The following is a 14,177-nucleotide window of genomic DNA, read 5'->3' as shown; positions in this document are numbered from 1 at the left end:
AATAAATACAACTATAATGTATCTTCAAGTCATTACCAAATCATTAAATATTTAATTAATATTTAGACTAACTGGCCGGCGCCGTGGCTCACTAGGCTAATCCTCCACCTGCAGCGCCGGTACCCCAGGTTCTAGTCCCGGTTGGGGCGCTGGATTCGGTCCCAATTGCTCCTCTTCCAGTCCAGCTCTCTGCTGTGGCCCGGGAGGGCAGTGGAGGATGGCCCAAGTGCTTGGGCCCTGCACCCGCGTGGGAGACCAGGAAGAAGCACCTGGCTCCTCGCTACGGATGGGCGCAGCGCCGGCCATAGTGGCCATTTGGGGGCTGAACCAATGGAAGGAAGACCTTTCTCTCTGTCTTTCTCTCTCTCTCACTGTCTACCTCTGCCTGTCATAAAAAAATTTAGACTGTGGGATAATTTAATTTTCACTTAAGACCCATACTAACGAACTAGTAACACTGTTTAAATACCTTTTTGTCTATCCCAGAGTTTGATAATGGCCTTTTAAAAATATATCTATATTTATGAGAGACTGAGAGAAAAAGAGAGACAGAGAGAGAGACATGGGAGGGGGGGAGAGAACTCCCCTCTGCTGGCTCACACCCCAAACGTCTATGATGATTTAAGAGAGCCAGATTAAGCCTGTAGTGTGGAATGCAATTCAGGTCTCCCATGTGGGTGGCAATAACTCAATTACTTGAGACATCATGTCTGTTTACCAGGGTTTATACCAGCAGGAAGCTGGAAATATAAGCCATAGCTAGGAATCAAACCCAGCTGCTTAAGTGCTGGGCCAACTGCCCACTCTGATAGCTGACTTTTAAATTTTTATGTCTTATTATAGATAGTTTTCTATGCCTTCATTTAGTATGAAAACAAGATATTTACAGAATTAAGCAATTCAGTTGTTGTTGCATTTTGAAAAATACATCCCTCTAGCAAATAAGAAAAAAATCATTTGCATTTTGGTGTTTATTCTTATAATCACTTTATTGCTTTGATGTTATTTTGCAAACATCTACAAGCTATAATAGAAACAATGCAATATCCTCAGCCAGATTTTCACATTTCACAAGGATGACATGTTTAAGATGATCTGTTATTTAAAATGATATTGGAGACAGTTGCATATGTCTTTAGCAGCAAACAAACCAAGGTATCTTTATGCAGAATTCAAACAATTAAAGATGCAGCTTTGCTTTGACTGACAATAGTATTTTCATAAAGCAAATGTGTCTGTCACAGTACTTTTGTTACTGTCATAGTATAAGAGTGTTTCAGGGCAAGAGTGGGATTTTGAATAAGCCAAAAGCATAATGAGAGAAAAAGGTTCTATTGTACTCTTCCTCAACTGTGGCTCCTGGAAAGAAGCTGGAAATTTGGTATCCTCCCTAGTACTCTGTTCATATGTAATCCTGTAACTTTGTTAGATTGGATCTAGCACCCATCTTGAGAAAAGCATTGCTTTTTTCCTCTCCATTTGACTCTATTCTGATACTTTATATAATCCCCACATGTTCCAATTCCAAGATGCAAGATACATACACAAAAAGAATCAATTCAAACTAGATGCAATCTAGTAATCTCAATGACTTTGTTATAAAGCAACTGCAATGCCGTTGTCCCTCGATAGTCTATCTCTTCTTCCAACTGTATTTTCTTTCAGACTTTAACAGTGATATATGATATTTTGGAATTTAATAAATAATAATTTGATAACATTTTAAAAAGTCTCATTCAAATTAACATAGGAAATTTTTAATTAAAATATACATTTCAAAGAATGGGCAAATCCATAAAAGGAAATGGATAACTTCAATTCTCTAAAAGGATGAGTTTGCAGTTTTTTGACTGGTATCTTAGTATCATGGAAAATGGGCATAAAGCTCAGATAGAAGAGTCAAGCTACATAACTTTATTAATATGATTAAAATAATTTTGGATACCAGTATACACTGTATAAAAATATTTGGACAAGAATACTGTCTAATTAGAAAAATTCTAAGTTATTGAGGATGAGGAGAAATTTGAACTCTCAAACACTACTGGAGAGAATGTTATATAGTGCAGCTGGTGAGAAAAACAGTGGAGCACTTCCTTAAACAATTTAACATAAGAGCTATTCTGTGACTCAACAATTCCTCTCCAAGATATATAGCAAAGAGAAATTAAAACATATGAAACTTGAAGAAATTAAAACACAGAAACTTGCACATAGATGTTTATAGTAGAATTATTCATAGTAGCCAAAATGCATAATTAATCCAAGTATCTATTAGTCTTTAAACAAATATTTACATACACACAACAAAACATACATACATACAAATACTTACAACAGAATATTTATTTGACAATAGGAAAGAAATAAATTACTGAAACATATTACAACAAATTTGAAGTCATTGCACTAAGATAGAGAATCCAGTCAAGACTACATATTATATTATTTCATGTGTATGTACAGAATTGGGAAATTATATAGAGACAGAAGTTAGGTTAGTGGTTGTTTAAAGCTTTGAAAAATGGGAGGGAAAGGGGTGATGTAAAGTGTCCTTTCTAGTTTTTTATTTTTAGTGACATAAAAATTACACATATCATGGTGTACCATGAGATATCAATATATGTATATATTGTGTAATGTCAAAATTAAGACAAACATCTACTTCATGAGGTTTCTTTTTGAGGTAGTGAGTGTGTTTTAAAATTGTGATACTTACCCTCTCTCTCTCTCTCTCGCTGTCTAACTCTGCCTGTCAATAATAATAATAATAATAATATGATTATATATCAATAAAGGTGTTAAAATGAATTACTCTTAATAATAGGTGGCACATATATGACTCTTAAAAATGATAGCTACTGTTTAAAGTACTTAGTTTACTCATCTAACTCTCCTTACAAATACCCTGAAGTAGGAACTCATACTTCTCCATTCTACAAGTGAAAAAACTAAGAAAAAGGATAAGAATAAATGTACCTGGGATAATATAGGTAATAAGTTTTAGATCCAGGGTTGAACCAAGACAATATGAGTCCAGAACTTATGCTTATAACTAAGATTCATAATTAATTAATAAACATTGGCTCTCATTTTTTATCATCATACAGTTAAAAATAGAGTATATCTTATTTTTAATTCAGTCTGTAAATATTTATTGCAGATCTACCTTGTGCCAGGCACATTTTTAGGCATCGAGGACACACAGTTTCTTCAAAGTTTGTGGAATAATGGAATTAAATAATAATGCACATTTTCCATGAACATATTGAACACCCCTTACAGCAGTATTACAAATTCTAAAATTAAAAAAGAAAACCCTGCTTCCATCAAGTTCACATTCTAGAATGAGAACTGTAAAAGCCAGTAAACCTATTTTTAAACTGTTCCTATGTGTCTTACAGGTAGAACAAATAAGTAATATTCTTATCCTTTTTGATCCACATTTTCCTCATCTACAAAATAGAATGATGAATTGTCCACATCAGAGAGTCACTGTAAGAATTAAATGAGACGATACTTATAAAGAATTTACTGAAATGCCTCATAATAAATGATGAAACTGATGGTTGTGGTATTAATGCTCTTGTAAATGTTGTGGTCATTATTACCATCATTATCATCAATAAATGTAGTTAATGTACTGGCTTTAGTTCAGGGAGGAGATATATAGTCTTCTAGAGTTTGCTTGAATAATGACATATAGTTAATTATAAAACTAGCATTACAACTTGAATCTTCTGATTTCAAATGTCACATTTTCTTTAATACCATACAAGGGTACTTGAAGAACTTTGTGGAAAATGGAATGAAAATCTATTTATGTGGATGTGAAAAAGTGTGAAATCCATGACACGATCTACACATTTTTATATATGTCTCAGATTTAGGGAAACAGATTAAGGCAATTAAAATTTCTAGATGCATTCTGTTAAACTTGTTCTTTTGAAGTGGTGATTTGCATTTTAGAAAGGTAAAAGACAATAAGCAAACATGTTGAGGAAGAAATTAAGGCTATTGTTATTATTATTAGATTTATCAGTGCCTTTCCTTTGAAGGGACCAGCAATCTAAGTTAATAAATGAATAGAGTGATGAAATATAATGTTACATGTATCATTCTACCAAAAAATAAACTAGGTCGTGGTAGTTGTGTAGATTGACATCCAGTAAAGATTAACTGTGTTTAAAATTGTGATTAATTTCCACTATTATAGTAACTATGTGCAGACTGGAGAAGGTATTCCACATGGGGCAATATTCAACAGGCTTCTAGTCTGTTATATTATAAACACACACACACACACACAAACATAAGAAGCATTCTTCAGAGTTTCATGCATCAATAGATAAGCATTCATTGAGGATCTACTAGTAGGGGACACAAAGGGTCTCTTTGCTTGTATGTCATCAAATAATAATTAGCCTCAAGTGAGAATTACTGAGAGGAAAGCTTTACTTATTTGTGACAAATAAAGGAGACAGTGTGAAGCTATAGTTCCCTAAAGAAACTGCCTCCCTGAGAAAGAGATTGCCAGTGCTTTTATAGCAAGGGTTAGCAAAGCGTCCAGGATGCTAGTAACGGGGAGCAGGAGAGCCCTCTCCTCCTCAACTAACATACATCTTCATACATTGTACATTCAAAAACCAGACTCAGGCTTGTCTTGTTTGTGATGGTCTGGCCCCCTTTGAGCACAACGTTGCAGGATAAGCTTTCCTGGAACATCCTCAAAAAAATAAGTTTAAGCAACTAAAAGGTCTCATATTTTCTGCCCATGTTCATGTGCCCCAGCTCCATTGCCTAAATTCTACACTCTTGATTACACTATGTGTTCACATTAGTAAATCTTTTCATTTTGACCATGACATTTAGAAGAGATATACTAACATTGCCAGTCCTACATAACACTGCCAGCATCATTCTGATGAGTTTTTGGTTAAACCTAGACCACTACCAGACATTTCGAGTTCATATTTCACCTTATCCAGCAGACAGATATTCAGTAATAATTGGTGCTTATTGTAAAGAGATTGTGGGTATTTTTTAAAAAGTAAATCTGTGCTCATCACATGCATTGTCTTTGGTACATATTGTTTTTTATTTAGTTCATAATCAGCATACAAAGTAGTGATGTAGGATAAGTTCTAATATTCTTGTACTGCAGCAGATTTCTTCTTTCTGGCACCTGTATGCAGTGATATGCCTTCCTTGACTTCTAATTCTAGTCTTGCTCACTTTATGACTAACCTTAGTGGTCCAAACTTCCTATAACTTGTGTTCTAGAGAGCAGCTACTCTGTAAGCAGCAGCAGCAATGACCAGCAATGCCCTACTTTAAGCCTTAAGGAAAAATAACATCTGTACTTTATATAGATAGGAAAAGGAAAAGAGAAGTTGTAAACCTAGAGATAGAAAAAAAGAGTTGGGATGTGCAGAGAAACTGCACAAAAGTAGCACTCCTTGGGGTTACAGATCTCTTCATCTATTGATGTCCTTTGTGCTTGAGGTCTAAACGCACAGGTTCCAAACAGGCAAAGCTAATGCATCTGATTCCCACCAATCACAAAAGTACAAGATACAGAGGAATACAAAAATCTTTTGATCTGGTTTCATTCAACTGAATGGAAAGAGCTACAGCCTCAACGAATACTTGAATAACTCTTCACTGTGGTGACTTGACACCATTTTCTACTGTACTGCCTAATACAAGTACTATGAGACTTAGAAGAGAACTAACTAAAAAATTTAGAGTGTTCCTCTGGTTAGATCATACTCTCATTGTTAAAAAATGTTGTTACTCCTTTTACACATTATATTTTGCCGTTCTTTTTCATCAGTTATATTCAGTTAGCATTATGAACCTGGAAATTTGGATATGGTAAAAGAAATGTTCATCTATCAGTGATAAGAGTATTTGCTCACTACAGGAATTTGATAAGAACATGTGAGACTACATGAATAATGCATATTGTGAAGCCGGCGCCGTGGCTCAATAGGCTAATCCTCCACCTTGCGGCGCCGGCACACCGGGTTCTAGTCCCGGTTGGGGCGCCGGATTCTGTCCCGGTTGCCCCTCTTCCAGGCCAGCTCTCTGCTATGGCCAGGGAGTGCAGTGGAGGATGGCCCAGGTGCTTGGGCCCTGCACCCCATGGGAGACCAGGAAAAGCACCTGGCTCCTGGCTCCTGCCAGGATCAGCGCGGTGCGCCGGCTGCAGCGGCGGCCATTGGAGGGTGAACCAACGGCAAAGGAAGACCTTTCTCCTCTTTGTCTCTCTCTCTCACTGTCCACTCTGCCTGTCAAAAAAAAAAAAAAAAAATGCATATTGTGGAAAAATTTGAGGCAATAGACATTCAAACTGGGTAGCTTTTCTCCCTGTCCTCAGTGTGTGTGTGTGTGTGTGTGTGTGTGTGTATAGTTTGGACAATGATTTTGTTCAGTTAATAGGGGTCATTTGGTGGCCAATTTTTAAATAAGGGAATAAAAATTAGTGTTTTTATTAAAATAGAAATTTTAAGGATGTTTTTCTCTACTTTAAGCATTGATTTGTTTTTTCTGTCATCAAATCTGGTATCAATTTGTTTTTGCACATTAGTCAGCCGATTGCAACCTACTAATGGTGACAGATTGTGTCATGTTTGTGTGGTGTAGATAAAGGCAAAGAGAATGATTTTAATATTTCTCACATTATCTATTTTAAGCTTTCCTCAATATAAATTCTCAAGTCCAAAGTAGCACTGCATAGGCAATGTTCTCAATGAAAATATATAATTTGGAGGTATAAACACATATTGTAGAGTTGTCTCAAAATGTTCACCAGCCTTATAAAATGGTTAAGTCATCAATCTTTTAATAGTTCTCTAAATAATTAACCAAGATAGATATGATTAACATTTTTATATCTTTTGTTAGGTTTAACACTTTTGTATTGCTCACTAATAAATGGTAAAACATCTAACTAAAATCTACTGTATTCTTGAAAGTCATTTCTAATGGAACAAACATAAAATGATCCATTGTGATTCTACAGAATAGAGAATTGTATTTTTTAATGTTGTATTCTTAGATGCTATTTAAGTTTTAAGATTTTTTTTAGTCTCTGAGATTATCTCTTTTGGTAAACTTAAAAATTTAATCTGTTATTTAAGTATGGTCATTCTTAATAAAGAGAGATATAAATAATGATTTATTGAAGACATTAAAATACAAGAACATGTACTTGGAAGAGATTACTCAAGGCATTATCCTCAGGCTATGCCTACACAGACAAATTGAATTCTACCATTGAGTCATTGATGGTGGAATTTGCTGCAGTGGAGGGACAATATGAATACTGTAGTCTAAAAATCAATACTCAAGGTGGCAGGACAAAAAAAGTACACCTTTATTTTCATGGGTAATAGAATTATGCTTATGTGTGGACACTTTTCTCAATTCTAATTTTGGAAACCCAAGATATATTAAAGTAACAGGAAAAACTCACCCTCTTGGAACAAATCAATGAATACTCTTAATATAGTGACTATAATTTCTTTTTGTACCTAGCTTTATTTCAGTATGAGCCTAATCCCTCACCCTGATTTTCTGTAAATCTTTTTATTCAAAAAGACTCTCTAAGGAGCTTCCATATAACTTTAGAAAAGACAGGGCACTGAGAAAAAATTGAAGAGAAAGGACATTTGGGAGCATCATTAACTAGAAATGTAGACATTTGGTTCACTTATATGATATTTTCATTCTCTACAAAGAAAAGGGAAAAGGACAAATGGTGTAAATATTTCTGGAGTCCTAAAAAGTAAAATAACTTGTCTCTCAAGGTTGGTAGGATAAAACAAGGAGGCTTAAATACAATGAACAAAATGACTTCATTGTTATAGTTTTAAAAAGGATTTAGTCAGTGTTAACATGCCCTTAAGGATCACCAAAATTATTGATTTAACACTTAAAGATAGTGTGCCATGTTGATATTTCTTATGTTTCTTCCAATGCATGCATTTCCAGGCAGACTAATTCTTCTCACTTTAATTAAAAATGTGATCATGCTTGAAATAAAAGCCCAATCATTTAAAAATGGATAGAAAACAAGTGATACTGCAAGAAAACATCTAATTGGAAGGGTGCCTTTTCTTGGTTGATGCATATATAGGCTAAGTCTATAACCCAGTTTTTTAACATGGCTCTTCACATCGCTGCATGTGATTTACAGTGTTATTATTTCCCTTTACTGAAACTGCTGAAGAATGTAGCAGATGAAAGAAGCAGATACAGCAGAAGAACAAACTGTGTATTATTGATTTGGAATATTGACATGCTTTTTTAAAAAGATGTACTTACAGTAACCAAATTGGAGCTGATTTTTGTTTTTGTTTTTGTTTTTGTTTTGTTTTCCTTTGCTTCCCTTGCCACCATTTTAACCTAAATCAGCGGAAATCCGAGGGGAAAAAGGCAGGAAAGGTAAGATTATAAATTCCAAAGAAAATTGATTTCAAAATATGTTCTGTTTTTGTTTTTCTTTTTTTTTCTTTTCTTTTCTTTTTTTTTTTTTTGGCTAAAATTCCTGAAGCTATGGTAGTTAATACATGGAGTTAAAACTGTAAGTATTTAAGATGACATATGTTATGGTTCTGCCTTAGATGAGACCCAAGCTGAGCTGTCTCTACATTTTGTATCACTTACAAAGTCCTGGAAGAAATTTTCAAGTCTTATTTTATTTTTCACCAATACTTTCTTTTCCTGCTGTGCCAAAACAGCATACTGTTGACAGCATCACTTTATGAATGTTCTGGCAATAGTTATTTTATGATCAATTTAGCAATAAGAAAGAGCCATTTTGGTGTCAATTCACTTTTTAACAGTGACAGAAAAAAGTTAGTGACTGTTTATAAAGTCATAGGGTCACAGGAAAGAACACTATAACTAAATTAAACATGTTTAATTACCAAAATAATGGTCTTAGATAAATGATTTTAGAATTTTATCTTTCAATATGAAAAGTTTAAATTCTGTTCAAATGTATCTGAAGAATATTCTAGAAAAAAAGAATAAACTATTTCACACATATTGTTAAATTCTAATTACCTCATTAGTTAAACTAAACTGCCATGAAAATTAAGGCTTTTCACTTGTTCACTGACGTTTCTTTCCTAGTATTTATGCCTTGTTGACCTTACCATTTTTAAGGTTGAAAGAAATGAATTTCATTTAAATTTCTGATAGAATGTATTTTGGAAGTTAAATTAGGTAAGCTTTAAACATGATCTATGGTAGGCACCAAAATATCCCCATTAGTGTTATCAAGTTAAATGTTCATATTCCTTTTTTTTTTTTACTTGAAAGGCAGATAGTTACAGAGAGAGGGAGAAGGGGAGAGAGAGAGACACACACAGAGAGAGAGACAAAGAGAGAGGGAGAGAGAGAGGAAGAGAAAGAAAGAATCTTCTATCTGCTGATTCACTCCCCAGATGGTCACAATGGCCAGGACTGGGCCAGGGGCTAGGAACTTCATCTGGGTTCCCATGTGGGTGCAGGAGCCTAAGGACTTGGGCCATCTTCCACTGCTTTCCCAAGCGCGTTAGCTGGGAGCTGGATTGGAAGTGGTGCAGCTAGGACTCAAACCATGCCCATATGGGATGCTAAAGTTGCAGGTGGCGTCTTAACCCACTATACCACCACACCAGCTCCTCTTTTTAAAATTTATAATGTTTATATTCTTTAAGATAGAATATCTTATTCTAGCTTGAGAAACCAAATTTGATGTTTGAAAAGGAACTTGACAGAGCATGGTCTAGTGTATGCCAGAAAAATGATTGGTTAGTCTTGGATGCCTTTATCAAGTGTAAGAATTACCTAAAAATGTGTTTTCACTGGGATGCTAAAATGCATTTCATTAATGTTTGAGAGATAAACTAAAATAGCAGTATCAGAGAGTTTTACATCAATAGACTTTTCTGAGACTTTTCAAATGTCTCTCTGAACTATATTGAGTAACACTATGGCCACTGGGTGATGAATTTTTGAATGTCACCTCCTCCCAGAAGACAAAAGAGTTCTTTAATTCAAAGGAGAGTGTTTCCCTTGAGAGAGAGAAGCACCACAGATTTGCAGTGTCCTAATATTTTCAACTGTTCAAGCAAATTTGGAAATTGACCTACTAATAAGTTATTTAAAAGTTGGAATTTTGAAGAAAAGACATATTTGTAAATTTTATCTAGAGTAGTGATTCTAGAGAGAAGTGTTTTGTTTTAAAAAATTCAGACTTTGCAGATGGCATTCTGGTATGGACCCGTGTTCCCACTCAGAAAACGTTTAAATCATAACATTTAACAGTTCAATAGTAGATTGTAAAATATCAATGTAATCACAATATAATGAACAAGGAAAAATGATATTCTTCGTGAATAAAGATTTCTCTTTTTAACATTTATTTATTTATTTGAAAGGCAAAATTACAGAGAAAAAGAGATTCCATCAGCTTATTCACTCCCCAAATGCCCAGAACAACCAGAGTTGGGCCAGGCCAAAGGCTGGAACTCCCTCCAGGTCTTCCATATGGGTGCAGGGCCCCAAATACTTGGGCTATTTACTGCTTTCCCAGGTACATTAGCAGGGAGCCAGATTGGAAGTGGAGCAGCCAGGACACTAAGCAGCACTCATATGGGATGCCACATCACAGGCAGCAGCTTTACCAGTTACACCACAATGCCGACTGAGAAGGATGATTTCTTTTGTCAGATAAAAGCATATCTGGACTTATCATTCAGAGAAAGTACGGGGAAAAGAGACATGGGGAGATGATTGGATTTGAAATCTGCTAGGGTCTCAAAACGTAATTTAAAAGGCTGTTATTTTATAGATCAGGAGAAGCAAGTGGAGATAAGCAGAATCTTTTAAGGGAAAGTTGGACAAGCAAGGGAAATGTTCAATAGCTCAGTGTGGTCCAGTTGAAAAAAGTCTCACTGTGGTCAACTGAGTCCCTGGAGAAGCTGCTGATGGGGACATACTATACTTTTGTAGTGATTTCTCTGACTTGGGGTGAAGCATGCCTGTAAGAAGGAGAGTCTTGGCTAAACTTTGGGCAAGACAAAGAGATGATTACAAATGGGCAGTTTTGAACACTTGGTCATTTTTTTCCTGTGAGCTTTTTACATAAAAGTAAACGTAATAAAAATAACCTACTTGGGTAGGGGTTTAGCCTGTAGCACCTAAGTACTAGTTAAGAAGCCCATGTCCTACATTGGGATACCCATCTCCTGTTCCTGACCCCAGATTCATGCTCATGCAAGCCGTGGATGGCTGAAGTGATGGCTGAACTAGTAGATTCCCACAACTTACATGTGACACTGCCTGTCCTTGTATATCTGGCTGTCTTTCAAATGGATGAATAATAAGTAATCTTAAAAATTAGCTTATTGGCCAGCACCGCGGCTCACTAGGCTAATCCTCCACCTGCAGCGCCGGCACTCCGAGTTCTAGTCCCAGTTGGGGCACCAGTTCTGTCTCGGTTGCTCCTCTTCCAGCCCAGCTCTCTGCTATGGCCTGGGAGTGCAGTGGAGGATGGCCCAAGTCCTTGGGCCCTGCACCCGCATGGGAGACCAGGAGGAAGCATCTGGCTCCTGGCACAGCACGCCAGCCGTAGCAGCTATTTGTGGAGTGAACCAATGGAAAAGGAAGACATTTCTCTCTCTCTCTCTCACTGTCTAACTCTGCCTGTCAAAAAAAATTAGCTTATTAATATTATGCTCTCACTGTTCCAAGCACTGTGTGTATATGTGTACACACATACCTATTTGTGTGTACATATGTATATAAGCATGCTTATACCTACATAATTCACTTATGCATATCCCAATACATCCTATATACATATTTAAAACTCATAATAATACTACAAACTCCTCTGCAGATGAGGAAACTGTAGTAAGATAGTTTAAATGACTTGCCCAATGTTATGATGCTCACAAGTAGAAGAGCCATAGTTTCAACCCATGCAGTTTTTTTCTTATTAAAAAAATTTAGAATTATAAAACCAACATTTCCTTCGTGTCAAAATAACCATTTTAATGTATTTTAGTAATAATATGCAATACATTTAATGTCATAAGGTGCTACACAGCTGCTGCAGACCTATCATCAAGCTGTTTTCACAACTCTATAGTCAGTCCATACCTAACTTGATGTAATATAGTTAATATATACCATGGAGATTACTTCTGTCCTCTGATGCCCTTTAGTTTTGGTTCGTTGCATTTATGTATAGCTTTTGAAGGGTATTTTGGATATTAAATTCAAGAAGCCATAAACCTTAAATATATTAAGTGTCAGAATATTCATTAACTTTGGATTTATTGCAAATGTTTCCATAAAAAGTTGAATTAATCTCTTGAACTCCTGAGCTTCACCTATTTAGTTTTTTTTTAATGAATTATAAAATATGGCTTTTATGTTCAGTTTAATTCAGAGTAAGTGAAAAATATAAGGATCCTGCATTTGTAAAAATGTAAGGCAAAACGCTATCTTGGCTAAGAATGTAGTATCTAGATAAGTGCTTTATCATCCTTTAGATGCTAAAACATCAAAGGACAGGAAAATTTCTCAATGACTACCCTAGATTTAAATTTAAATGACTTCAGAGGCCTTACCAAACAGGACCTATTTTAGATTACAAATCAGAGGTTTAAGTTACAAGAATAGACATTTTGTTCTATTTTAAAAGATTGTATTTTGCAGAGAATCTAGTGTCATACAGTAGAATCAAAGGAAATGCCACACTTCGGGCTTCATTCATTCTGTGGCTGGTTGATAGCTGATTTAAAAGCTAATAAGGAAGACAAACACATTTGAACACATAACTACCCGTGATTACATAAATAATGTAAGCAATGTTTATTTTCAACTGAAAGAAAGAAGTACAATTTTATGAATCCAACAGTTTTTGTAAAGAAATTCCCTTTATTCTGTGGCCTTTTGATTCAATCTACTGGCTTTTCCCTCGTTAGTTAGCATTAATCTGTAAATCTCCATGTAGGTATTTTTCTTTAAGATCCCTCCCCTCTTTGGATGAATCTGAGTTTAAATTGCCCTCAGGCTTTGCACAAATGGCCAGTCTTGTTAAAGACTATGTTCACCAAAGTGCTAAACTGAAGATGGCAGAAACAGAACTGACTGAGATTCTCAAAGGAGTATATTTCTACTTTCTTTATATCTGCCTGAGGTGAATTTACAAAGTGGCTTCTTTTTGACTAGTGTAGGAGATAAAGAAAGAGTACTTACAGTAACAGTCCGAATAAAAGCCATTCTGTCACCCGCCCATCTTCTTCAAGATTCCTGTCATTTGTGTAGTCATTTGCTCTAAGGCTACATGAATATGAGGGAGGCAATGAGAATACTGTGTGAACATGTGTTAAAATACCCATTTTTGGCTGGTGTCTTCAAAGTACTTCTTCATCTTCTATTCTGCTCAACAATCCAGGAATTTTTGGAAATTATTTCTTCAGAAATTCCACTGAAAGCATAATTTAAGGGTTTCAATATGGAATGTCACGTTGAGATGCTTTTTAGAGGTTATCTCCCAGTGTGTCCTCACATCTTGCCTTTAGTGAAAGATTATTTTCATACATACTATTTTGGAACATTATTATCTAGCAAATGCATGCAGTTAAATGTGTAACAATTATGAATGCCATTTTACCAATTTTCCCTATTAAATATTCATTTTAGTGTTATTAGTGTTATGAGAAAATTAAATCACACTAAGATCTCTAATTTAGCATTACCACCTAAGGAAACCCATTTACCTTCGTGCTACATATAGTCCATAGATAGGCTTTCCTAAGAACATTGTACTACACATACTCTGTGAGGCTTTTTGTAGGGTCTCTTTGCAGCTATTTATTTGGCTTTGGAATATGGTCTGTACTCAATGGGTGATGACTGAAATTTTGATAAGTGGTGGATAATTTCAAGGACACTTTAATCATTTTTCATTCTCCTTTCCTGCTCAGTTCCATTCTCATTTGAGACTTAAATAGCACCAACATTCAGTAGCCATCACCGTAGGTAGATATTTATTTTGTCTTATATTTTGAATACTGTTTTTATTGATTCTGTGATCCTCATGTGTACATATGTACATTTCTTGAACCTCATGATTACAAGGGCTCCATAATTTCTAACATAGTCCT

General features: G+C 35.4%; 1 protein-coding gene across 6 annotated transcripts in view; it reads left to right on the top strand.

Annotated features, from left to right (window-relative positions):
- The window catches only part of PCDH11X (protocadherin 11 X-linked), a 754,441-nt gene that overhangs the window by 393,546 nt on the left and 346,718 nt on the right, over positions 1-14,177 (top strand). For 4 of the 6 annotated variants that reach the window (XM_070066783.1, XM_051827410.2, XM_051827409.2 and 1 more), the window contains one exon: positions 8,422-8,451. The exons of the other annotated variants lie outside the window; for them this stretch is intronic. In XM_070066783.1, coding sequence (XP_069922884.1) covers positions 8,422-8,451 — 30 coding nt within the window. The remainder of the gene's footprint in view (positions 1-8,421; positions 8,452-14,177) is intronic. 6 annotated transcript variants of the gene reach the window in all.

Source organism: Oryctolagus cuniculus, chromosome X (genome assembly GCF_964237555.1).
Source record: "Oryctolagus cuniculus chromosome X, mOryCun1.1, whole genome shotgun sequence".
In the NCBI taxonomy this organism is placed as follows: domain Eukaryota; kingdom Metazoa; phylum Chordata; class Mammalia; order Lagomorpha; family Leporidae; genus Oryctolagus; species Oryctolagus cuniculus.
This window is presented reverse-complemented; position numbering and strand designations above follow the sequence as displayed.